The sequence below is a fragment of the Triturus cristatus genome, chromosome 7 (genome assembly GCF_964204655.1).
Source record: "Triturus cristatus chromosome 7, aTriCri1.1, whole genome shotgun sequence".
Lineage (NCBI taxonomy): Eukaryota > Metazoa > Chordata > Amphibia > Caudata > Salamandridae > Triturus > Triturus cristatus.
Genome location: NC_140590.1, coordinates 725,026,174 through 725,051,777, shown reverse-complemented (window position 1 = coordinate 725,051,777; position 25,604 = coordinate 725,026,174). Strand labels below are relative to the sequence as shown.

Genomic DNA, 25,604 nt, shown 5'->3' with positions numbered 1-25,604 from the left:
GAGGAGTGTGTGGCCAGGGAGAGCTGGGCGCTGAAAGACATATCGGGAGCCTACCCCGTGTGCCAGCCTACTGAGGAGCCCAGCGGGAGCCCACCCCGCGTGATATCGCCGTCGGCGCGAGTGCCCACTGCCTCGGCGCCTATTCCTTACATCGGGAGCCTACCCCGCGTGTGTGCCACCTTTGAAGGTTTAATCACAACATCGGGAGCCCACCCCGTGTGTGTGCCGCCACGCGGTGTTGGTGTTTGTGAAGGCGGGAGCCTACCCCGCACTTCAAAACTGCCCCGGAATCACCGCCGCAACCCGGGTTGCAGTGAGGAGAAGAGCAGGGCCGCCGCGCTGCCTGCGACGACCCGGAAGAAGTCGGGACCTCGCCCGAGCCGGCCGGAAGTGGCCGCGTGATCGAGCGGGGCTCCCGGGAGTCTGGGAGAGCCCCGCGAGCCGAGCCTAAGAGTCCCGGGTCCCGGGAGGGGGCCCGGGCGAAGACCCGACCGGTGCCTTGGTGGGCGGGGCTCTCGCGAGGTGACGAGAGCCCCGCAAGCTCAGCGACCCAGGAGAGAAGAGGAAGGTCAGGGGCTCGAGGCGCATTGTCGGCGCCTGCCCCCACCGCCCAAGTGAAGCCGGAGAGAGTGACAAGTTGCTGCCGGGAGGCCGCAGCGACGCCTGAAGCCTGCCAGGAGAGTGCCGGTGAGTGGGGCCTTGGTCCGCGCTTGCCTTGGTGGGAGGGGCGAAGTCGGGGCACATAGTCGGTGCCCGCCCCGGTGAATGCCCGGAGGGCCCCGTGGGGCCCATACTTACTGTAGGGACACCCCCCTGCCTTCCATGTCCTGGCAGGGACCTCCACCTCGCAGGAACTGGCTGGACTCGGTACAGCTGCCCCGACTGGCAGTGGGCAGCTGCCACGTGTGCCTAATCGGCTCGGGGAGCTCTTCAGTAAGCCGGTGAGGAGGAATATAATGCCGAGGGATAGGGGGTGAATTCGGGGTACATTGCCGGTGCCCGCCCCCAGTGTCCCTTCCTCCTCACAACCTTGGATGCCCTGACCTACTGGAATTCCGGGGACTATAATTAAATGCATTTCTGGCCTAATGTTATGCTATGTGCAGCGCCAGATTTACAGGCCATGTTTGAAGCGCTATTGATTGGCAAGAAGCAGCGCTATGTTCATATGTCCTGGTTTTAAGGCGCTATTGAATTGATATGGGCAGCGCTAGGGTAAATGCCTGATTTAAAATGCGATTCAAGTGCCCCGGGCAGCGCTATGTTTAGTTGCCATGCCCTGCGCGCTAAGGCCTTGTTTTACGCGCTATGTTAATGGTTTTGTTCAGATGCCAGGGTTTGATGTATTGATGCTCTGCCTAACCTAATTTCCTGCCTCAGGGGATGCCCAGGACGGTCATGTTTATTGTGATGCTGTGAGGTTTCCGTTACAGGTGTTCCGGCCTAATGTCTCACGTCATGCCCTGATGTATTTTATTGCAGGATTAATGTGGATGGATGGGAGCTTTATTTCTCACGTACAATTATTTTATCTGTAAATCGCAATGATTCCGGCAGGGGCCCGATTGGCGCTGCCCTGTACATAATTCCCCCCTGTAAATTGGAACCGAGCGCCAGTTGGCGCAGTGTAGAGATTACCTGACACCTAGTGGTTTTGACAATACAAAAGTTATTTCTACCTAAACTGGTGTAGTGTCTCTTTTTGTAGTGTGCCTTGTGTGTCGCATGTGTGTACTGCGTGGATGCTTTGCACATTTCCTCCGGAGTTTGGCCCGCCCGCTCTGCACCACGCTACCCGTTTCCAACAGAGGTCCTATCCATGACTAAATGTAGGGCACTCACATCGAAGGTGTGGGAAGTACCGGTCTAGCCCATTCTGCAATGTAAGTGTCTGCCATTCTCACATGGTAAACATCGTGCAACACATTTTTGAGAGTTTTGAAACGCGGCTGGTAATTTATGTTCTTAAGACAAAAATGTGTTAACCAGCTTCTATTTTCAAAAGCCGTTGGAATAAAATGCTCTCACAGAGGTAGCTAGTGAGCAGGCCTTCAGACACGCTTTCCGTTTGTTGGTAACAGCACAGATTAATTTTACTACACAGCGGTGACAACGCCTGGACTAAAGGGCTGTAAATGTTAAGAGGTTTGGCAAGCATTCCCCAAGGATAATTCACAATTTATGTTGACACAGATCTGGGAGGAACTTTCAATTACCTTTCAAAATTGCCCATATTTTATGCCTCTCTAAATAACGAACCTGGTATGCAGCGTTTGCGGGCCGACTTGACAGGAAAGGGATTTGGTATGTAACTAACCCGAAGGTCATAGTGGGACTCTATGATGAAAGACGGGTTTAACACACAAGTATTTACAGGACGGTCTTATGAGTGGCAGTGATAAGACAGACACATGGTCTAAAATCAGAATGAACGGTAAACAATTCTTGTGTTCAAAACGTCGTGCTCATTTTAACATGCGTATTATTATTTGTATATAGGTATATATACAAAAAGGACCCTCATGTAGTCCCAGTGGTGATACACACAAGGGATAACGAGACGAGCAGAGGATGGTAAGTATTATCCTTCGCGGGTAGCGTCTATTCTCAGCATGGTAGCTATGAAGTATCACTTCATAATAATACGCAAGATATTTAGTAACATATTGCATTGATTCTGCTGTAATACATTCGACTATACTGATCAGCTTCTATTGGTACCGCGAGGTTGAATTATTAGCCCTGACGAAGTTCCCACTTGGAACGAAACGCATTGGCTGTGTGCTGTTCGTGTTAAAATTATCAGAATAAAGAGAAAATCATTACGTTTTTTGGATATCTGATTTTGTGTTTAATCTCAATGAGTGCACCTTCCGCCTTTGCTATTTAATTCGTTTGTTTAGTTCCCGGCCACCCTCTGGTCACAGAGGGGTTGGCTTGGCGGTCGACGGGTCAGGTAATATTCGTGGACAGCACAAGAAGGCAGCCAACATCTCCCGTGTTAACCACCTCCAGGGACTCTTTAAAGTACATTTCTAACTAGCGGTGAGGGGCGCTTCCCCTCCTGCTACCACCCACATGGATTTCAAGTCAAAACTTCTCCAGAAGCCTTTGCCCGTCGTTCCCTGGGGCACAGCTAGAATTAGAATCTGTCTTCAAAGGGTCTCGTTAGTGCGAATTCGTCATTTGAAAGGCAGTGAGAGCGACGGAGACGTTTAAAAAACCAAAGAAAGCGTATGCATGCTAAACTGGTAAAAACACACATGGATACAAAAAATGCATTGAAGCCTTGAAAGCAGAGCACACCTCACGCAGCCTACACAGAAGCCTTTTGGTGGAAACAAAGAACACTACATGGTATCTGTAGGCATGGAAGCGTTCCAAAGAGCGAGTAAAGGCCTGGTACTGGGTGCTGCAATAAGCCTCCGGTGCCAGTACACTTCTCTGCCAATCAAAGTCGCAACAGCTTGCCAGTGTGCCGCTGATGCTGAAAAACTGAATGTCTGGAAAGGTAACAAGCGCAGCCATGTGGCCGCGAAAGTGACCATGAAACACAACAGATGCCCTGCGCGCCCCTGACCCCGAACAGATGGCGCCCCTGCTCGTAACCGCAAGCCGTAGGCAGAAACATTCCCGTGGAAAGGAGGGACATGCACCCGCCTTTGCCCAATTGCGTGCTGTCTTTTTATCAGGACGCACGCAAAGCCCAATAGAAAAAAGGCTATAAAAAAAAACCACATGCATAAGCGTGTGAAAAGTCCAGAGTGATTCCAAGAGGTCATTTTTCTAGAGCAACGCATGCGGGCTGCGCTAGGCTCGTACTAAAAACAGTAATGGACTAACAACTAAATAGTACAGTGGGCACCTTCTACAGCAAAGGTAGCAGAATTGTCAGATTAAAAGTATTTTCATGGTTAAACAGGGAAGCAGACCAACCTGTCCTGGAGCGTGTTTAGGAACTTTCGTACTAGCAGTTTGATTCTGGTGATGTTGCGGCCCACTTGCAGAATAGAATTGTTCTCCTCTGTGTAGGCAAAGTTGAATGGGTAAACACTCTCAGGTCCCACATGCTTCTTACCAACGATCCCTGGCAGGAAAGAAGAGCAAGATACTTATAAACCAGGGCTTTGTAAATGTTTTGGGCGTTTAATAATTATTGTGCATTATTAACAATTGCTGGACAGTAATCTACACTCAAATCCACATGTGTACACTAATATGATGCTATTGCTTTTAAAACTATTTTGATATGACCTGTTAAAGTGCCTTTTATTGGCCTTTTATTGGCTGATGCTAACTAGGCCTTATTTAGGTCTCAACACCATCTTGCTCAAAATGCGTGTCTTACCCTGCTCATTCACTGTTTATTATTTCTGCTACACATAGTCAAGCAAGTCATGTTTTCTTTACTGGCGCTGTTCTCAAAGAAAATTCTCTTGCATGGGTTCAGTAATGTAACTTTCTTTCAAGGTTTCTTCTGCCTGCTCACAGTATTACATTCATTCACAATGGTTCATGTTGTTTTAAAAAGTCAATGTCCTGGAGCACACCCTTTCCTTATGTATATAAAGCGCCTTAAGTTTTCATCTGACGAAGGCTAAGGAGCCGAAATGCATTGGGTGTGATGGTTGGATTCTTTAAGATTGAGCAAAATTCGTAAACTGCTGTTTGATAGGCCTGGATGGGCAATCATGAAGTAATTAACAAGCACAAGAATGTTGAATTTTGTAACCTTTGACGTGATACAATGACTTGGATAAACTCAAGGAATAACATTTTGGATGAAACTGGATACACTATGGTTGAGGTGATTAATTGGAATACCTGTGTACATGCGGCTGTGCAACTCGGTTGACCCGTAATTCTGCGAGTCACATTATTTGTTTTGTTTTGTCATGTTGTTTTGAAGCCAGTTTGCTCCGACATCTCCAGATGACATTAGCATAAAGGGGTCTGAATTCATTTAGCGGGCTATGCTTAGATGGTAAGGCTAAATGATGCTATAACATTTTATGTTCTGGTTTGCTGTAAATATATTGTTTTGCTCACACCATGATGAATTTATGCACTTTTCATTATGTCCTGTGAGAAGATTTCCTATATAAACCCTCAGATTTGGGGGTGAGCCAGATACAAGAGATGCGGTCTGATTTCTTTCTGATTTTGCTGCTCATTTGGGACTTACAAGATTTAAAATTTTGCCGAGAATTCTATATTGTCTTATCACCAAGAGCCTTCATGGCAATGATTTTATGCATCTGCACTTTGCAATCTCTATATTGTACCTTTTACGTTTTTGTAATAAATCTTTCTAAGTTTTCTATTTCCACCCTAGAACTCAAATATTGAGTCTGCCGTTCCACATAGGACTGTATTTTTGATATGCTGTTTTTCACCGCAACTTGGGACACTTAGTCTCATAATATTAGTTTAACACAGTCTCCGATACACCCACCAGTGGGTATGTTTTTGAGGTATCTTTTGGGATGTAGGAATGTAGTGGTACCCTGCACCCACACATGCTCCGAGATAGCCCAACAGCATGCACCCTCAAGCCCCACTGTTTTCACCTGTATGGATACCAGCTTGACTGAGCAGCAAAGGAAGGCTTCTCACAGCATCAAAGGATTCAAAGTGGTGCACATCCTGGTGAAGTCCATACATCCCATTCTGGTGCTGCAATGAGCATGTGAGAGAAAAGACAGTAACATTTAATTTGTATCTATTAAACACATAAAAGCATACCCTAAGCTCTAGCGTACACAAAACTTGTTGTATGGGGTGTGATAAAAAGAAAACAAAGGCAGATCAGAACTACAGCTCTCAATCGCCATCACAGACAAAAATACTGAAATGAACCTGCATGTGGAACTGCCTGGCTAGTACGCAGTGGAAAATCTCTGCAGCTTGTAGGAGTGAAACAACCAAGATGAAGGCTACAGGAGGAGTTGAACTCGAAAACACTTCTAGGGCCGCAACAGCAGGAGAGTAAGGAACACGAAAATATTGCAACAGAAAAGCCCCCCACCAATGCCGAGTAGTTTGCATGCATGCACTCCCAGAATGATTGGGACCCCTTCCACGATAATGTAAAGGTGGTGAATAACTAAGAAGAGGCAGCATAAGACAGAAAAGGAATGTGGCTGGATTGAGCAATGCAAAACAGCTGGTTCAAAAGCAGTCGACATAACAGAAATAAAAGCTGACAGGACACGAGGCACAGGTCTAGCAACTAAAACAAATAAATTCAAAGAAACAATATTCAAAATAAACTAGTATAGATAAAGTAGAAGGAACAGTTCCAGTGCCTAATGTCTTGTATAGTAGTGTAGTTCTAAAGAGGGTGTCTACAATAAGAGACCATCTAAAATAGACTGAGAAGTAAGTGAATAAAGAAGCTACTTACTGAATATGTGACAACAAAAGCAGGGATAATGTCAGGAGACAAACATCTGCATTGTTGAAGATGAAAGTGTGGGATGGTGAAAAAGGCAACAGAAATTGTTAGGAGCTAATTTAAGGGATGGTTGGCAGGCTTGTGTGATTTGTATGAAAAAAATCAATGAAAATAATTTGTAAAATAACGCGCCTTGGTAGGTTTGCAATCAAGTGCCAACAGACAATAGTCTTGGCCGCAGGCGAAACAAGAACTGGGATAATGAACAGATTTAGCTTCCTTTTAAGGTATCAGCTAGACAGTGCATGAGCTGTCTCGAAGAGACATGCTGTATTCAATATATGAGCTTCAGCCCGGCCATAAGCATCCCATTTCCTGGCTCCGTCGTCGCTCTCATATTCTTTCTTCCTATTTGTTCATAGCATGCATGTATCATTCAATAGCGAGGCAAGGGACCCCCTCTGATGGGCGAATGAGGTCTGGGAGTAAGAGGGGAACTAAACCGAACAAAATGAACAAGAAAAACACTCCCCTATGACCTATATTTCTTTTACAAGAGATTACATCTGGTATGGGTATCAAAATGTGCCATTCATCAGATATTTATAACATTACAACAATAGATTTTATGAAGTCATATTAATTTTTTTCACAAACTTATTTTTTCCTTTTTTACTTCAATGTACTAAATACCATTTTTTTAAAATAGATAAATCGAATTTTTTTGCTTTTTTATAATAATGAATATTCTTGTTCATTTTCTTGTTCATCTTGTTCATGCATGTATCATTCCTCTTCCTGTGTTTAGCCCCCCAGAGCGCATGGACAAATTACTACTATCCATTAACTGCTCTACTTTTATGAAGTTCTAGGAACTACTTTTTTCTTTGTTTAAGAGCACTCATCAGGAGGTCCGTTCTTTGTGAACAGGTTCGTTCATCTTGTCCTTATCTCGTACATTTGCTGTGCATTCAAAGACCGAGATCAAATTTTAGCGCTGCTTGCTCCCTCCTTGCTTGTTTCTTTTGTGGAAGAACTCCATGAAAGTGAATGTTTTCCATCTCTCACTAGTGCTTCCCCTGCCTAAATCAGACACACTGCACTTAGTGTAGCATCTGTTATGTAACATTTTTCAGCTTTGGTGGCAGACTCATTTTGCATGGTAAGTGGCTTTGATACCGTACATGTATAACTTTCTTAACAGCTTTGATACCGTACATTTATAACTTTCTTAACATGCAAACCCCAGTGCGCCCTGTATTACTTACTTGTTTTCAATTTTTGAACTTTCCTGGGATGCTTTTCTTCACTTATGTTGCCCTGAGGCTAGATTATTCAAGGAGAAGCACGACAGGTTCGCACTCCCCCTTTTACTGTCAGTGAGTGCAGGGCAGCTAATTGTTTGTTTGGGAGTACAGACTTTCTGTCTCCTCTGTAGTTCTGCCTCATATAGCTGGTAAGTTTTCAGGATGCTTATGTATGACATTCAAGTCTTACAAGTGACACTGAGGATAATTTACCATGAATGTAGCCATTTAGTTATGGCCATGTAATTAGATAAATTTCAGGAAAGATTGAGTGACACCTTAATCAATTATGTGCTTTATAACCAACAGCACAGTTGCATTCTGGGATTTGTAGTTTCGTTCTTAAAGAGTTTTACAAAATAAAAATTAGGATGAAATTGGCATCTGTGACAGTCACCTGGTACGTTTTTAGTCAACTTTAGATCCAGCCACACATGTAAGGGGATTGCAACACCATGTTTGCTGCTATACAAAGATAATTAAGTGAAAACTGCTGAGTGCTTGTAAAATTGACCAATCAACGCTTGCGGACATTATGCTCAAATTTACAAGACTGAAAAGAAGAATGCTCTCATTTTTTAACACTACACTCTTCTAGGTTACTACTGCTGCTAAAGGTGGCATTTACAATGGAGTTGTTTATTGTGATTCAGTATAAAATTAAACCGTAGAACTTAGTTCCACTCGCAATGGAGTGGATTCAGCTCCATGTACATATTTAAAAAAATGCTCCAGTGGTTAGACATTATCTTGACCTAAAAACCGACAAACTTGATGGTTTGACGAAAACCAGTGCTTAATTTGTTAAAGAATCCGTGTTGGTGCCCAAAGCTTTGTTCAGAAGCCTGCGGCTGGCACCAGTGCCCAGAATACCAAGGCTGCACAGTCTACAGTAAACCTCATGCCTCTTTAACACATTTACGGGCAGTCCCTGCCCCTTTATCTCGGTCTTGCAGGTTCCTGCTTTCTTCCCTTTTTAATGTTTTTTTGTCTTTTTCTTTCTCATTCTTTCTTCATTGTGCGTCTAATAGCACTGCTACACAGTCATTTGGCCAGGATCACAGTTATGCTAAATACGTATAAGCCAAGATCATAATTTAGGTGTCCTGGTATCACAGCTAAAAATTTAGCCACCAAACCACATCCTCTGCAAGGAAGTGGGAAACTGCATATCACATGCCTGTGACAGAGCGTCTGCGTGCCCCAGCCTGAGACTGAACTTCCTTCTTCACACACAGCAGGTGCCTGTTGTGTCCTGCTGGACACAGTCTAGTGTTTCGCCAGCCACTCCCTCAAGGGCTAGCCCACACACCCATCCAACACAGGTGTCAACAGTTAGGTGACTCTGCCAATAAAGGAGCCCGAGTGCGCGTGCTCGTGGCCGTTTTTAGTAACGATAATTACTGTTGGTGTTCGTAATTTCCACAGCATGTGGGCCTAGCGGCCGAGGTCGGACAGTGCCCAGCTCCCGCCAGAGGGGTGAATTACTTTCGGTTTATAACCTCCCTCATAAATCAGCTTTCTAGGAGATGAACAGAATGTAACAGCTATGAGGCAGATTAACTTCTCCAGCCCAGCTCCGTTTTCTGCACAGGCATTTATTTTTGCATACACTCCGTGATAGGTATATTAATGTAACAAGATCCCAGCAGTCCGAATTTTTATTTGAACCTTTTTGTCTTTTAAAATGAAAGAGATTAGGCCATAGAGTCACAATTTTTATGAAGCATTACCCGTCTCCCAGAAAGTTCTTCAAGACTATTAGAAGAGAGACCCTGCGCTCGGTTTTTCTCTTCAACAGCCATGAAACAGATGACATACCTCAGCAGAACATCAGAACAGTAGGCCGAATGTACACTTCGCTTTTAGCAAAGATAGCCTTTCAGGCGGTGAGAGGCCACCTTTCTTGACAGTGATAACACTTGAGTTGTCAACACCACATAATTCCACAACATGCTACAAAATTCAAAACCATACCACATAATTCCACTCCACGGCACACAATACCACTCGACATAATTCCACTACACTCAATACCACATAATTAATAGCCACATAATTCCAATGCACGCCATGCCACATAATTCCACTCCACAAACCTACACTCCGCACCACACAATTCCACAACAAACAGTTCCACTCCAACCCACATAATTCCACTCCACACCACATGCATCCACTCCACTCTATAACACATTGCTACAAGACATTAACATTGACAACGCCTATAGCACTTCAATTGCCGAGACCTACTGGCTTTGCCAATGCTTGTTAATTAACGTGCTTCTTCATTGATTGGCAGCTTTGTATACGTGGTTGCGCGTATTGATGAAAAGGTGAATGAGAGAACGAGTCAATAGGTAGATAAATCGATGAATGACCGGGTGAAGGAATACATGGTCAGGTGGCTGGCTGAATAAATGGACGAGTGTGTACATAAATGATGAAAGAGAGGTGGCTGAATGGGTGAGGTGAGTGAGTGAGTGTCTGAATGGCTGAGTCCAGGATGCTGGAGACTGACGCCATCTTGAAACTGGTACTTGTGTACTCTCTCCTCTCACTGCTTTTGTTCACTCACTCACGTCTCAACTATCCATCTATCGACTTAGTCAGTCGTCCATTCACCCATTATGCACTAACTATTCCACTGACCCATACAACCACTGGCCCATTCTTGCATCCACCCATCTACATAAATGCACACAAACTGGCCAACCAATGAAGAAGCACGTCCAGAGAAGTAAAAGTCACCCGTAATGGCTTACAAATGATTGTTTCTAATAGAAGGGGGAACCGCAGTAACACCCGGCAGTAACATGGCCTCTGATTTCATGGCACCTACTTTGGATTTCCAGTCATTCTGCATGTGGTGAGGGTGGGGGGCTGTTTGCATTCATATGGCACTTATCTACTTTCTGTAAGGCACTCGCCAATAAACTACAATGAAGAAGCCAAGGGCGAACGAACACTGATTGCCCCACACCCTGCCAAATCTAAGGAGGACGGACGTGTGGGGCTGAAGGATGAGAAATATGTGAAGGATTTAAGTAGGATACACTTGTGAAATAAACGAGCATCGAAACATGGCGATTCTTTCATAATTAAGAACATCAAAGAGTAGGCCCCTCCATGGAGGAAGAGAATAAGCAGGCACGAGGAGGCTGTACATATGTGAGAGGAGTTCAAGTTAGAGAAACGGTTCATTGCAGTGAGATACTGTAACAATTACAAAATGTGAAATTCTTCATAGAAGAAGGAAGAAAATGAAAAAAGATTGTGGAATGGAAAGATGAAAAGACAGGCAAGCTGTGAATTGGAACCGATAGATGGGCATCTTTGAAGTCTATTTTCTCCATCCAATCTCCCAGTATAAGACAATTCCTCGGGCAGTGTACCCTTTGTATCTTGAAATGCGAGTGGCATACAAAACTATTAATCAAACTCAAATTTATCATAGGGTGCAAACCTTTACTCCCCCTTACTCACTAGGAACAATGTAATTACAAACCCCTCTGCTGAGTTATGGACTCTTTCTATTTCCCTCCTACAGTACACTTCTGAACTTTTCCCGAGGCAAGAGCCTTTGCTGCTTTGGAAAAAACATTGGGTGAGGGTACACCAATTATGCAGGCTGGGAATAGAAATCCATTGTGTGACCCAGCACCATCTCCAAAATTAAGATGCCTGAGGAAGTTTTCTGCTACTGAAAAAAAGAGAGTGAGTCTGCCACCCATCTTCTTTTGGGTGTCGTGGGGAGTTTATGTTTTTCTAATCTAGCAAGAACGTCCTCTGGCTCTCCGTCCTCTTCTGCACCACTGTCCCCACCTGTCCCCAGGGAGCATAAAGAGTTGGATTGAAGTTTGAGCTCCATGTTTTTGGAAGTGGGTAGAGTGAGCCCTATCTCTGCTGGCCACGGCAAAATCAAGAGGGATAAACACCCTGACATTCTGATGGTTGTTCTTCAGTGAAGTTAAAGCTTGAACATAAGTAGTTATCTCCTTAAAAAAACGTAATCCAAACAGATGTCCATCTGAAGCGATCCACCACAACGTTTTCCTGTACTCCGCAGATAAGCTGAATTAGAATTTAAACCGCTCTTTGAATCCAGCTGTGGTAGACACCTCCATCTTCAACATGTGAGTCAGAGGACCCAATAAATGCAAAATCTCGGCAGACTTTCAAACTTAATCTACCCTCTTTTTTGGGTCCTTCCTTTTTTTGGACAACTGCCCACAATTGCAGGGTTAATGTCAGGACTTGTTAGGAAGGATAGGTCTAAGACATTCTGACCTAGGCTTGTTTCGCTTTGCCTTTTTCATGGGGCAACTCATCCATTTGCCAAAACACCTGATTTATAGAGAAAGATGACCCATTCACAAGTTCTAGGGTGGATTATTTCACTGGGATAAAAAGATGGCTTGCCTAAAGAATCCATGATTTCCCCTACACATCTACCTACAGTGGCTTCATTATTTAAGGGCTGGGGCGACCCCTCCCCAACTGAGTCAGCCTTCAAAGCATCACCATGAAAAGAGGGACCAGTAGTCTGTCTGCATAACATTCCACAAGAGCGGGAACAGCAGGTTCTCTATGTAACAATGGGTCCTCAAGGAAACTTACTACTCGTCTTATTCCTGTGAAAGTCTGCTTGAAAGGACCCACACATTGACTCAAAGGGCACAAATCCATCACTTTCAGAAATATACTTGCATTTAAGTAAACGCTTCTTCCCTTCACCAAGGGGAATCCTCACCACAAGGGTCCTATCCTGACCATCACTAGGGCATGGCGGCAAATACGATTTAAGATGGTCAAAAGAGGTGTAATTGAGCTACTCTATGCCTGATTAATTTACTTCCTTATGGCACTTTTATCAGAATGTAGAGAGCGAGAGACCGAGAAATCAGTTGCACTCTCCCAGGTGCAATAGTTATGCACAATCGCAACTGATTATGTCGAAATATTAGGAAATAGAATAGAATAGGATCGTACTATACACGAAGATATTTTCTCTCAACCTCTTAAATATCTAGTTTATATACTGGTAGACATATACCATCAACAGAAAGCTAAATAACTACATGTATATGTTATCCTACATAAGATCAAATAAGAGGATAACACCAGTACAAAGAGGTCGAGATGACCTGCATCACAGGTATGCGTGACTAAAGTGGTAGACCTCCAGATGGGTCATACCAGGGTTGGTGGACACACGAATTACAAGATATTGGTACATAAGATGAATGGTCCACTAAGAGATAAAAGAGGTATAATGACAGCCATAAAGATGCTAAGGAGAACTATGTTACCAAGTTCTGGTTACATTCCAAACATGGTCTTCTTTCAATCCCTGTTTAACACTGTTCAAGGTAAAAATCCAGAAAGTTTCTCTTCTTTTGCGAGTGGTTTCAACAGGGGCGCCTGCATGACACTTCACTTTCTCCAGGATACACCACCTGAGGTCCTTTTCTGAGTGTTGTTCATCTAGAAAATGTTGGACTAGTGGGGCCTTAATTTTGTGTGTGCAAATGGCTGATTTATGTTCACTATATCTTGTATGAAACCAGCGCTCTGTCTCACCAATATAGGCTAGATCGTATGGACACAATAGCATGTATATAATGTTGTGGCTCCTGCAATTAGTTAGATCTCTTAACTTTATGTTGTAGCCCTTATAAGTCAGGGAATTCGTGATTATGGCCGTGTCACAGGCGAGGCATGATCCACATTTGTGATTACCTAAAACTACAGGTAAACCAGTGATGGTGGTCTGACGTAGGGTGCTGTGAGGCAAAGGTCTAGTGTGCACCAATATTTGTTTTCTTATCGGTGCTTTTAATTCTGTCATTTGCGTGATCACATTGAAATGATGTGCACTGGAGTTTCTTCTCGTTTTCATTTATTTCCATGCCTGATAGTTCATGAGGTTAGCTTCTTAGGACTCAGAGGGAAGTATTCCCCATCTCAGACCTTATTTAGTATCTTCATTCAGAACAACGTTATATTTTCACAGTGATCTACCATGTTCATTGACGGGTATGTCTCTATCCTCTGATGTTGTTCTCTTGGATCTTCATTTTGAACGCTCAGTTTTATATTTGTCATCTTGCCCAACCAGTCGAAGCAAAATTTATGAAAGTGATGTCTAAGGGATTTCCTCGTTTAATCCCTTTGTAGTATTAGAGAGTCTATATATCCATCTTTATTCAAGTTTCAATAGCTGTTGATCGCTCACTGTAGATGGGAATTTTTCAATCACAATCTATGTGAAGACATCCTCTGTGTGGCCGGAGGAAAAAAGGTTGAGAGAAGATATCTTTGTATATAGTAGGATCCTATTCTCTTCTACTTTCTAATCTTTTGACATTATCAGTTGCTATTCATTATGGCACTTACTGCTCAATGAACTTTATCATGGAGACTAAAATGGGCATCCTCTTAAACAAACTCCTGCGCGCTGTCGTCAAAGAAACCTTTCACTTCTGACGAAGAGCCGTGGCTCTCTGACTTCTGAATCCTATCCTCAGGCAGCTTGAGTTTACTCAAGCCGCTTTCATCTGTGCCTTCTATTTATTTTAAGATGAATGCAATCATACAAAATAAATTGGGCTGGCAGCCAACAAGAGAAAAGAGGAGATTGGGCCTCTCAATGGGAACCTAAAACTGTGGGAATCAGTATGAAAATGTATAATAACTATGCTAATCTTTAAAATATGTATCTTACTTTTTTTATTTAAAAAAAGGAATATGCTTAGAATAATATCCCTTAATCGAAAAGTAGCCAAACCAACTTTAATTCAGAAATATCTAAACTAAAGCCTCAAAAAAGTTATGTGAACTACCATGACATGCTGTCCTAGCAAGCTGCCGCCCTCAGCAGAAGGCGTTTGCCTGACACCGCTCTTGGGAGGAAAGAACTGCTGATGGCGCGTGCTTCGGCATACGGCGGCTCCCAAGGTCAAATAGAGTGCAACCCCTGCCCTTTAAACCAACCCTGCCATTTTGGCCTGATATGACGGTAGATGAGCGTGCTTACAAGCATTGTGGGGAGCGCACGTGCGTAAAGAGGGAAAAAACCCTCAGGGGGTGATGCTGAAACAAAAACTGCTGGTAAAGCACAAACGTGAGCTCGAACAAGTAAGAACTGCTAAATCAAAGCAAACAAATACCGAACAAGATTCGGCAAACCAGTAAGTTAAACAGGATACAGCAGAACACATTAATTAAAAAGCTAAGCAAAACATTTGTAAATAACTGAGAGGAACATACTTTCTGCTAGAGCAGCAAAGAAGAGGAAGTGATCTCTCAGTAAGGCTATGTGTACTTGGGACTGAGATGTCTTCTGGACCTTTTTTTAAATTTATTTACGTTATTTTGAGAAAAACTATTTTTCATTAGTTTTAACTTCCATCTTCTGCAATTAACCGAAATGTTTTTATAGTAGTTTGAGTTTTGCATATCTTTTCTAGTGCATACAATTCTTATTCAAGACTAACAACTTATCAACAGCAAATGCAAGTAGCATACCACAGGCCATGCAGAATCTCATAATGCCAACATTTCGACACTACAAAGAGGGACATTTTGAAAAATAAATCAGGGTGTTATTTTACCCATTGAAATACATTAAAGCACAGGCTATTGTAGGCTTAGACTGACAATAAAGAGCCAGGTTTGGCTTAAAAAAAAAAAATTGGGCGTCTCCAGCTTGAATTGGGTCTGTTGGCATGTATGAAATCTATATAAGCTTGTGACCTGGTTAGATGGGTGGCCCACTTCTGCCAATAAGCACCATTTGATCTCCGACGCTGGCTCTTCCTCATGTTCACTTTCAAATGCATTCATAACCTCATTCCACAATCCAGCAATCAGGTGTCTCTGCACGCTGCTGGCCTCCTACCTTTTCAGTACTATATTTCCAACTCTGGCCCATCGTATAACCTCTACAATCCAAATAACAAATGAGGGATCTTCTTTCCATACACGTTATTACTTTTATGGCTAATACCAAGGGTAGGTCAAAGAACCTACTACCCGGCTTGCGTCTCTTGGGCCATAAATGGGCCCCTTAAACAGGCTTAACAGGTCCATCCTGCGGATGGCAGTTTCTATGCATTCTGTCACCCCCCCACCCCCTTCGCCCGCTCCCCCCCAGTAATAGTTAATTGCAGGACATGTCCACACCATATGGAAAGGACATGTCCTACTATCTATCGCTACTGTATCACACTGGGGGCAGGTCGAGGGCTGGGTGCCAAACATCCGGTTAATTATGTGAGGTGTTAGGATCAGGATCTTTATTACAATCTATCTTGTTTTTTCTCCTAATGCTGTATTACATAATGTTTGTGTAAGAAATAGGGTTAGTTAGTTATATTCACAATCCTTGTCAGGGTGAACCAGTACAGTCACTACATTGATTCAACACCCTGGTAGCTATGGCACACAGCAGTCAATCTTACTTAGAGGCAATGTGTAAAGTATTTATGCAGTACTTAACAAAACAGTGAAAATCTCCTAAAGCAAATGAGAAGAACAGAATACATGTAGTAAACAAAATGCCACAAATGGCCCCCGTTTTTGAGTGCCATCTCATTGCTTTTACCTAATTTTCACTGCTTACTTCTTGCTACTTCCCCTGTTTCTTGAATGGTTTCTCCTTACTTTTCTCTCGTTTTTACTGCTTTCTCCTTGCTTTTTCCCTTTTTTAGTGCCTTTTCCCTCATTTTCAATGCCTTCTCTTGCTGTTCTCTCCTCTCTTTCGGTGCCTTCTCCTTGCTCTTATCTCAGTTGCACTTCTTTCTCCTTGCTTCTTCCCTTGTTTCTTGAGTGCCTTCTCCTTACGTTTGCCTCGTTTTCACTGCTTTCTACTTGCTTTTACCCTGTTTTTTAGTGCCTTCTCCTTGTTTTTCCCTCATTTTCCCTGCTTTCTCCTGGCTTTTCCCCTTGTTTTTTAAGTGCCGTCTCCATGCTTTTCCCTCGCTTTCACTGCTTTCTCTTTGAGTCTTCCCTTGTTTTTTTTAGTTCATTCTCCTTGCTTTTCCCTTGTTGTCACTACCTTCTCCTTGCTTTTTCCTCTGTTTTTGATTGCATATTCCTCCTTTTCCATCGCTTTCACTGCTTTCTCCTTGCTTTCCTATCAATACCTGGTTATTCCAATGAGTCTCCATGACCTGCAAGCACCTGGATACGCTGTTGCGTGATTAGCGGCGGTTTACAAATACTTATTGATTGAGATTGATTGAGTGCTAAGATGGAAAAATACAATAAGGGGAACTAGAGATATGAATTTTTAAAGTTTTATGTAAATATTGTCACGAAGCACAAAGTGCCAATGATAACCTATGGTCGAGGTAGAACAGGACATAGGTGCAATTTGAGGACATAGATGCAATTTGGAGCATTGGTTTGATACACTAATCAGGTTAGTCCTGGGCAAAAGATTTTACCTTCTGACTTAGGGCCGGATTTAGATCTTTGTGGACAGGTTACTCCGTCACAACGGTGATGAATATCCCGTTCGCTAAAATATAAATTCCAATATATCCTATGGGATTTATATTACGGCATACAGGATATCTGTCACCGTTGTGATGGAGTAACTCATTCACAAGATCTAAATCAGGTCCTTAGTCCTTTAGGTCCCAATCCACCACAGCAATACACTTCTAAAGCCCCCCCCTTAAGTAGGCACTTAGAGACTTACTGGGAGTTAGGCAGAAGGCAGCAGCAGGATTCAGTCCAGGTCATGTTGCCGCTGGTCTGCTGGGCACTTGCAGAAAAGGCTATTCCTATAGCTTGAGCAGGAGGTCAGCCTTATAACCTTTGGAGTCCAGTTTCCTGTAAAGGGTTCAATCGGGAGAGCAAATCCAGTCCTTTAGGGGTGTGCTCTTCTCAGGTGTCAAACAAAGTTTCAGTCCTCTTCTGATTTTCTAAGGGTCCAGAAATGTTCTGAAGTGGGAACCTGTAGATGCCATATTTTTCCCTAGCATGAGCTAGTGGGTGGGAAGGATTCCTAGGGATGCCCTAACCAATGGGGTAAAGGTTTTCTAGACTTATCTTACCCTTTTTGTGCATTTTCAAGATGGTGAAAGTCTTTAGCCACACTAAACATGGACTCTGAGGGCTGTGTGTGTGTGTGTGTGTCGGGGGAATGTACTATGGAAATCCTAGTGTCATCCCACATCTAGCCCTAAAAGCTAGCTTGAAGCAGCTGCAGGGTCCTCAATAAACCTAGACAAAAATTCGGGTACAGCAAAAAGTAGGATTTTCAACAACCAGACAGTGGATACACAAAAACTGTTTTGTAATCCTCATTCCTTCCAGTGAAGTGTGTCACAAGTGTTATATGCAAGCCCACCAGACATGTAAAGCAGGCATGGACATTGTAATGGCAAAAAGAAGCCCAATGTGATTGGAGCCTCCGTGGGGGGTGGCAAAGGAAGGGCGTTGCAGAGATATAATCTAACATTTATCTTTGTGGAAGCTGTTTTGAAGGGCACCCCAGTGTTGTGTGCAAAAACTCAGCAGACCTGTCAAGTAGGATTTGACACTTTAATGTCAAAAAGGATGCACACTGACTCGCCCTGCATATTCTGTCAGGTTCAGAGGGGTCATCTCTACCTATTCAGGCCAGCCTATTGTTTGCTCTTGGGAGGCATTTCACACCCATTTACTCTTATTCAAATGCTAATGCGAAGTATGAGAGCAAATTGAAGATTAGCCTCCAGGAACTTCAGGCAGAGGAAAGGTAGCTTTCTAAACATTACTTTCCCTTAATATTTAGTACAAATTCAACTTCATCGCTGAACTGGATTTTGAATAACTGCTAAAAAAGGGGTTTAATTATTTTTCTATATAGTCCTATTCCTGAGATATGGTATAAGTATTTAATTAAGTATCCTAGTATTTTCTAATGGAACAGCTAACTTTGCTACAGTGAAAATAGCTATTAGGGACTTTTTACTGTAAGGACATGTGTAACATTAAACTTTTACATGTCCCATGTTTAAACATCATACACGCTGCCTTATACACAATAAGGCCTACTTAGGGGTGATTTACAAATATTAAGAAGGAAGGTTTAGGCCTGTCAAAAGGGGTTATATGGCAGGTCGAATAAACTGCACTGCCAGACTACAGAAGGAAGCCCTACTAGTCATGTTTACACTGTCCCGGCACTAAATGGCATACAGGTGCTGCAGTCCACTTGTGGTAATTTATCCTACAGCCCTTGGATACGCTTTTGTAACATATACCAGGGACCTATATTTAAGTTAAACATGCCAATTAGAGGTGTGCCAATTTTGTTATGTAGAAAGAGGAACACAAGCACTTTACCTCTGGTTATCTGGGGTAAAGTGCATAGAGTTCTACAACCAGCAAACATAATCGAGGCAGAAAACTGGGGGTACACCACGCAGAAGGTGGTCATTTCCAACAGTGTGTTTTAACTTTTCTGCTACAGAAAACAGTCGAGAAAGTGTGTCATAATCTTTGCCTAGTGGCTTTAATAGAATCCAAGCAAACACAAGGAAATGATGGATGGAGCGCTGAAACTTTTCAGACACTCACCCCCAGTCACAGATCTGGGTTGAATCCATCATCGTTCTTTAGCTCCCTACGCCACCCCAGTTCAGACACAGGTAGGTGCCTCATGGGAACAGTCCAGCCCGAACTGCCAAGCCATGTCTTCCCTGGACCGGAAACAAGCATCCTGGGAATGGTTTCGGTCTAACAGCCCTCATCAGCCAGGCTAGCTTGAATCCAGTGGCAAAGTGAGCAAGGGACCCATGTCTGGCAACTTAGGGCGAACAAAGCAAACACAAGGAGATGATGGACGGAGCGTTAAAACTTTTCAGACACTCACCCTCAGTCACAGATCTGGGTTGAATCCATCATCATTCTTTAGCTCACTTCGCCAACCCAGTTCAGACACAGCTATATGCAAAATAGTCTTGACCCTGTGCCTTATGGGAACAGTCCAGCCCGAACTGCCAATCAATGTCTGGACTGGAAACAAGCATCCTGGCACCGGTTTCGGGCTAACAGCCCTCATCAGCCAGGCTAGCTTGAATCCAATAATAGAATCTAAACCTCTGGTCACAATAGTGGGGGAGATTTTACATTCCACACTGTATACTTCCTCAATGCTGTGGAATAAAGCCAATAATGTTGGCCACCAGAGGGCACAACAGCTTATGCACTGCACCATGCGTCATGTGTCTTAGTTAGGGCCAGGGAGAAAGGCTGCCATTTATACCATGTACATGTTTTCTAAGTTGCCTTATCTTTCGCATGATGACTTTTGACATACATTTGAGTGAGTGACAATGCAGGATTAGTTTCTCTAAAACTACATTACTTATATATTTGACTTAGCAAGAGCATGATCACGTCACCTTGAACATAACGTACAAGGCCTCGACACACATTGTACAAATGTCGTTATTTGTTTTCATCCATAAGGCGATGCAGCTATCAATAGATCATAATAATGTAAGTCTGCCTATGGTCCCAGCTTGAGAGCAATGAGGTTTTTATTATAAATAAACAAGCGTTAACGGGTTGGTGCAGAAGAGCACTTGCTGTTATTGCGAGTTCACTACATGCTGAAACCTCAGCCCAGCTGCTTGCGGATCCTTCTGTTAGGAGGGATGTCCAACCTGTTGCTGATCTCTCTGTGAGGAGGGATGTCCAACCTGTGACCAAAACGGGGACCAACATACTTTCCCTTCAGGTAATGGATCATCCAATAGGGGATTCTTGGCAGAACACACATATATACACCCTAGGCATCTAGGTTACGGAACGAACAGTAGTAGTACAATATATTAATAACAATTATATATATCTATAAATATATCGTTTTTATATGCCTGCATATACATTGTTTTAGAAAGATAGTGGAACTGTTTATTCTGTTTACTGTCCTTCTATTGCTAATCACTTTCATCTGCTTCTTTCTATTGATCATTGCAGGACATATATTCTATGCAAGAATCACAATGGTTCAATAAATATTGAAAACTCTCCTCTGTGTATTTCTTGTATAGCTCTAGATCTGTTACCATGATCCCTGGGGGTTCAGGGTTGTCATTCTGTGGTTGCCAAAACCATTGGCTATCTGTCTAGGTTTAGGGGTGCATATAGCGGCACTGTGGCTAGCTGGTCTCTAGGATGACATATCCTGCTGCGGGGTGCACGGAATAATTCTGGCACCATCCCTACGTTTATGCTGCCCAACAAATGAGAAGTTTCTACTGGAAAGTGAGTGACTAAATGACACAGTAGTCCTCAGGGCACAATAAGACAAGAAAAATAAGCACACATGAATTGCTGCTAGACAGTGAGTCAAGGACTTAAAAAAAAATAGAATTTTAAACTGGGTGGCATGTACAGTAAAAACGCAGTACATTAAAGACTGTGCATAGATAGAGTGTGTGACCTAACTAACAGTTGGGGAACTGTAGTTGTCCCCAGGCAACACAGTCTGGCATGAAGCAGTGGATGCTTACAGCATACCTTTAGAAAAGCTTTAATAAATGTAAAGTGTATGTAATGCCAATCAGAATGCTGGCGGCACAGCTTGACAGAATCACAGCCAGACTGGAGCATACACACAGGTCAAGAACAGGTTCTTAACAATAGCCAGCTTGTCGCCAGATTGTAATATGACATCCTAAAGTTAGGTAAACAAATTATGTAGATTTATTGAAGACAAAGACCAGCTCCTCATCCCTAGGCATACATCAACAACCCTCAACTCAATTAGAACCTTCAATGTTCCATAAGTTGGAACCAACCAAAAGAGAAATGGTCTAAAATAGTACAACCATAAAAGCCTTAATATAATACCACGATAATGAGAAAATAAAGATACTAATACTATTCAACAATATAACAAAGAGCTTTACAAAACATACATTTGTCACAAGTAAGCAACATGCTGGTAAACCTGACCATGAATCTCAGCTGCTGAATTGTTTGTGTTTTTGTAAGCTCCTCAGCCTTTACACTCAGGCCCAGACACTCTCCCACTTCGTTGACACAATACTTCCCTTTACTCAGATTTTAAGTAGTGCTTCATCCGTTTGTGGTCAGGGTGTGACCAAAAATCAATGTCAGTAGAAGAGTGAGGAGTCATGACTGTACACAGCTGCAAGGGATAAACAGCAGCAACACACAGCAATGCAAAGTAGATTCAGTTTAGGAGTCTAAACGCTGTATATGAGTGTGCATGTTGGTGGGGGAGTCAACCGTTGCTGCAGGGAGGGTAAGACAAGCACTTACAAGTTGGAAGTCACCTCTAGGTGTGGTTCCTGGATGATACAGGGTGTACAATAAATGGAGTAAGGTAAAGAGTGTTAGGGCACAGCTAGTTCATCCCTTGGAACGAGTGCTTAATTTGAGTATATAGTTTCCAGTGCTCGGCACCAGAACTCAATTGTTAACACCGGCACTTATGACATGCTGCCACATGGTGGCCTGTTTGTCAACAACCCCCAACTCAATTAGAACCTTCAATATTCAGACAGTTGGAACACACCAAAAGAGTCTGGAATGAGGGACAGGAAATAGTCGAAAAACCTCAGTATACTAACACGATAATGATAAAATGAAGATCTTTAGATTTTACAATAATATAACATAGAGCTTTGCAAAACACAAAGTAGTCACAGGTAAGCAACATGCTGGTGAGCCTGACCATGCAGCTCAGCTGTTGACTTGTTTGTGTTTTTGTAAGCTCCTCAGCCTTTACACTCAGGCCCAGACACTCTCCCACTTCGTTGACACAATGCTTCCCTTGACGCAGATTTTAAGTAGTGCTTCATCAGTTTGTGGGCAGGGTGTGACCAAAAATCAATGTCAGTAGAGAAGTGATGAGTCATAACTGTACACAGCTGCAGGAGATAAACAGCAGCAACACACAGCATTGCAGAGTAGGTTCAATTTAGGATCTATAAGCTGCACATGAGTGTGTATGTTGGTGGGGGAGTCAACCGTTGCTGCAGTGAGGATAAGACAAGTACTTGCAAGTTGCAAGTCACCTCCAGGCATGGTCGCTGGATGATACATGGTGTACAATAAATGGAGTAAGGTAAAGAGTGTTAGAGCATAGCTGGTTCATCCCTTGCAATTAGTGCTTAATTTGAGTCATTGGTTTCTGGTGCTCGGCACCGGCACTCAATTGTCAACACCGGCACTTATGACAGACTGCCCACATGGTTGCCTGTTTGTCTAATTTAGAGATTAGCACAATAACAGTTGGTAATTAGTTTAAAAAATACATTAACAGGGGCGTGGCTAAGCGCCAGCGAAGATGGCCGCTTAGTTTTGAGCTCCGTCGGAGCGGCATCTCTCCCCGGTAATATCCGCCTAACATCGCCCGTGCAGACTGGCCACACCACACTGAAATCCTGGTGGGGACTTGCTCTTCTGAATCCTGTGACCCCGGGAGCGAAAGACGTCTCCGCCGCGAAGCTACAGCGTTGGAGCAGGGCGGCGCTTGGGAGCGGCGTAGAGGCGGTCAAAGGAACGCACGCAACGTCCCGGCTCGGCGGCCTGTCCGAAAGCCTGCAGCCGACATTGTAGCACTGGCGTGTCATGCATCGGAGGCGGACGCGGCCCTGGTGAGATCGGGGGCCGGTGACGGCTTTGGGCTACGGAGTGCTGCCTTCCACGTGACGAGTGGCGGCGGGGTGCCCGGGCGGGCTCACCACACAAGCGGCAGATCCGTGGATGCAGAGGTGAGGGGACAGGATCGGTGGACGGCAGGGGACGCCCAGGGGCGGAGTTCCCCGTCGGAGCTAAACGGTGGCCCCTGGAGCCCAGTCTCTGCGCACCCAGCTGGCGTGGAGGCGGTGGATCGGGCAGAGGACCGACAGAACAGGCCCTCAGGGCCACGAGTGAAGCAGAGCTGGGTTACCCATGGGCTGCCTGGGCCTCTCCCCAGTGGACATTGAGGGGGAACATCCAACCTACGGGTTCTAGGGAAGGGACATTAGACTCGCACGTCGCCGGCTAGTCTGCCTTCGGGCTGCTGATACTGGGTCTAACAGCGGGGGAACCCCGTGGGGTGGGCCTCTGGCTCGGGCCCCCCCTCCTCTCCTTCTTTCCACCCCAGCCCCCGGTTTCATCGGACGGGCTCGGCGATACCCCGGAGGCGGCTGAATCGCAGGGAGGAACTGGCCGGCGCACAGAAGTCCGACTATCCTTCCTACAGAGACCCACTGCGGCCGGGTGGCAGTCAGCGCGGCAGGGCACGGGGGTACCGCAGAAACAGACGGGGTGCGGTAGCGGCCGGCCAGTGGAGCGCCACTGGAAAGGGGGCCTAGGTCGCTAATCGCTCTGGTGGTCGGTGGCTTCGCCCGATACCTTACCATGAGGCCCAAGGGAGGGGCGGCGGCCCAAACAAACTCGACAAGTATGTGGTCGCGAGGCCGGCCCCCCAGACCGAGGGAACAACGGGGGAGCGGGAGGGGCCAGCAAAGCCCTCCTTGATGGCCATTATGTCCGGCATACAGACCCTGGGAACTACCCTTGAGACTAAAATCGATAAAATGTCCATTGAAATGAACCTACTGCGTACAGACCTTAACAAAACCTCGGACAAGGCCAGAACTAACGAGATGGACATCCCGGAACTCAGGGCCTCCTCCAAGAAACTTGAACAGAGGGTGAACGAGCTTGTCCATCAGCACCGCCGGGTGGCCCTGAAGCTGGAGGATCAGGAAGGGAGGGCCGGAGGAACAACGTACGGGTCGTAGGTGTTCCGGAGGGTTCGAGGGGCCTAGTGTGGACCTGTTCCTCGAGGACTTAATCCTCAACAGCCTAAAACCAAAGCGACTCTCCGCTATGTTCTCAGTTGAAAGGGCTCACCGCGCACCGGTCTCTAGGCCTAAACCCGGAGCCCCGCCGCGAACTATTATCGCACGGATCCTCAACTACAGGGACCGGGACGCCATCCTCCAGGCCGCGAGGCAAAAGGGGGACATACAGTATGAAAACGCGACAATCAGATTCTTTCCTGACTTCACGCTCAAGGTGCAAATGGAGCGACGATCCTTTGAAGGGGTGAAGGCAGCGTTGCGGGAGAGGGGCATTAAATATATGATGTTCTTCCCAGTGAAGCTCAAAGTCATCGAGGGCAGTAGATCCTTCTTCTTCACTGCGCCTTCGGAGGTACAGGGCTGGCTGGACAGGGGACCTTCCGGGTCATCGGCCGGTGCGACAAGGAACGATGGAGATGAGGCTCGGCCCGGCTCGCAGGCTCCTCAGGTCGGCGGATCAGAGGTGGATAAATCGAGTCAATGCTCCTGGCGCTCCAGATCCCGCAGTCCGGACCTGGTTGGCATATAAAGACCGCGTGGGCGAGTGGAGGTCTCTCTCCCCAGCCCCTCCCCCCCCCCCGGGATGATTAAACAGTGGACTGTAATGTATAAAATTATTTTAAGATACTGAAGGGAGGAAATGCCCGGGGCGGGGTGGCGGGTGTGAGGGCCGCCTCTCGGGGATGTGTTGGGGACTGCCTCTGCCATGGAGGGGTTTGGGATCTAATTGACTTCTTGATGTGGGAGGTAGGCCCTATTGGCCGCTGACATTGAATGCAACACTTAAAAAGGAAGTGGGTCCAAGTAGTGGGGGATATCGAAACAATTGTGGTGGTAGGCTCGCATGGGCTGGAGAAGACATACAGGTTGATGGGGCGAGGTGCCCACCGGCTGGAGTTGGTGCTAACGCACGCCTCGCCAATAAGTTTGTAGAGGGAAGGAATTTTCTCTCCCTTTTTGTTTAGGGCGAAAGGCGCTCTGCTAGTTGGGGGATGTGGGTAGTTGTAAACCTACATAGCAGGGTAGCAGGGAGGGGCGGGAGGCGGGGGGGGACTACAGTTTCGG

At 44.9% G+C, this 25,604-nt stretch overlaps 1 protein-coding gene across 1 annotated transcript in view; it reads right to left on the bottom strand.

Moving 5' to 3' along the window:
• The window catches only part of SGSH (N-sulfoglucosamine sulfohydrolase), a 236,364-nt gene that overhangs the window by 62,554 nt on the left and 148,206 nt on the right, over window positions 1–25,604 (bottom strand). Inside the window, exons 3-4 of the mRNA XM_085617436.1 lie at window positions 5,571–5,676; window positions 3,937–4,087 (exon numbers count right to left, since the gene is read on the bottom strand). Coding sequence (XP_085473562.1) covers window positions 3,937–4,087; window positions 5,571–5,676 — 257 coding nt within the window. The remainder of the gene's footprint in view (window positions 1–3,936; window positions 4,088–5,570; window positions 5,677–25,604) is intronic.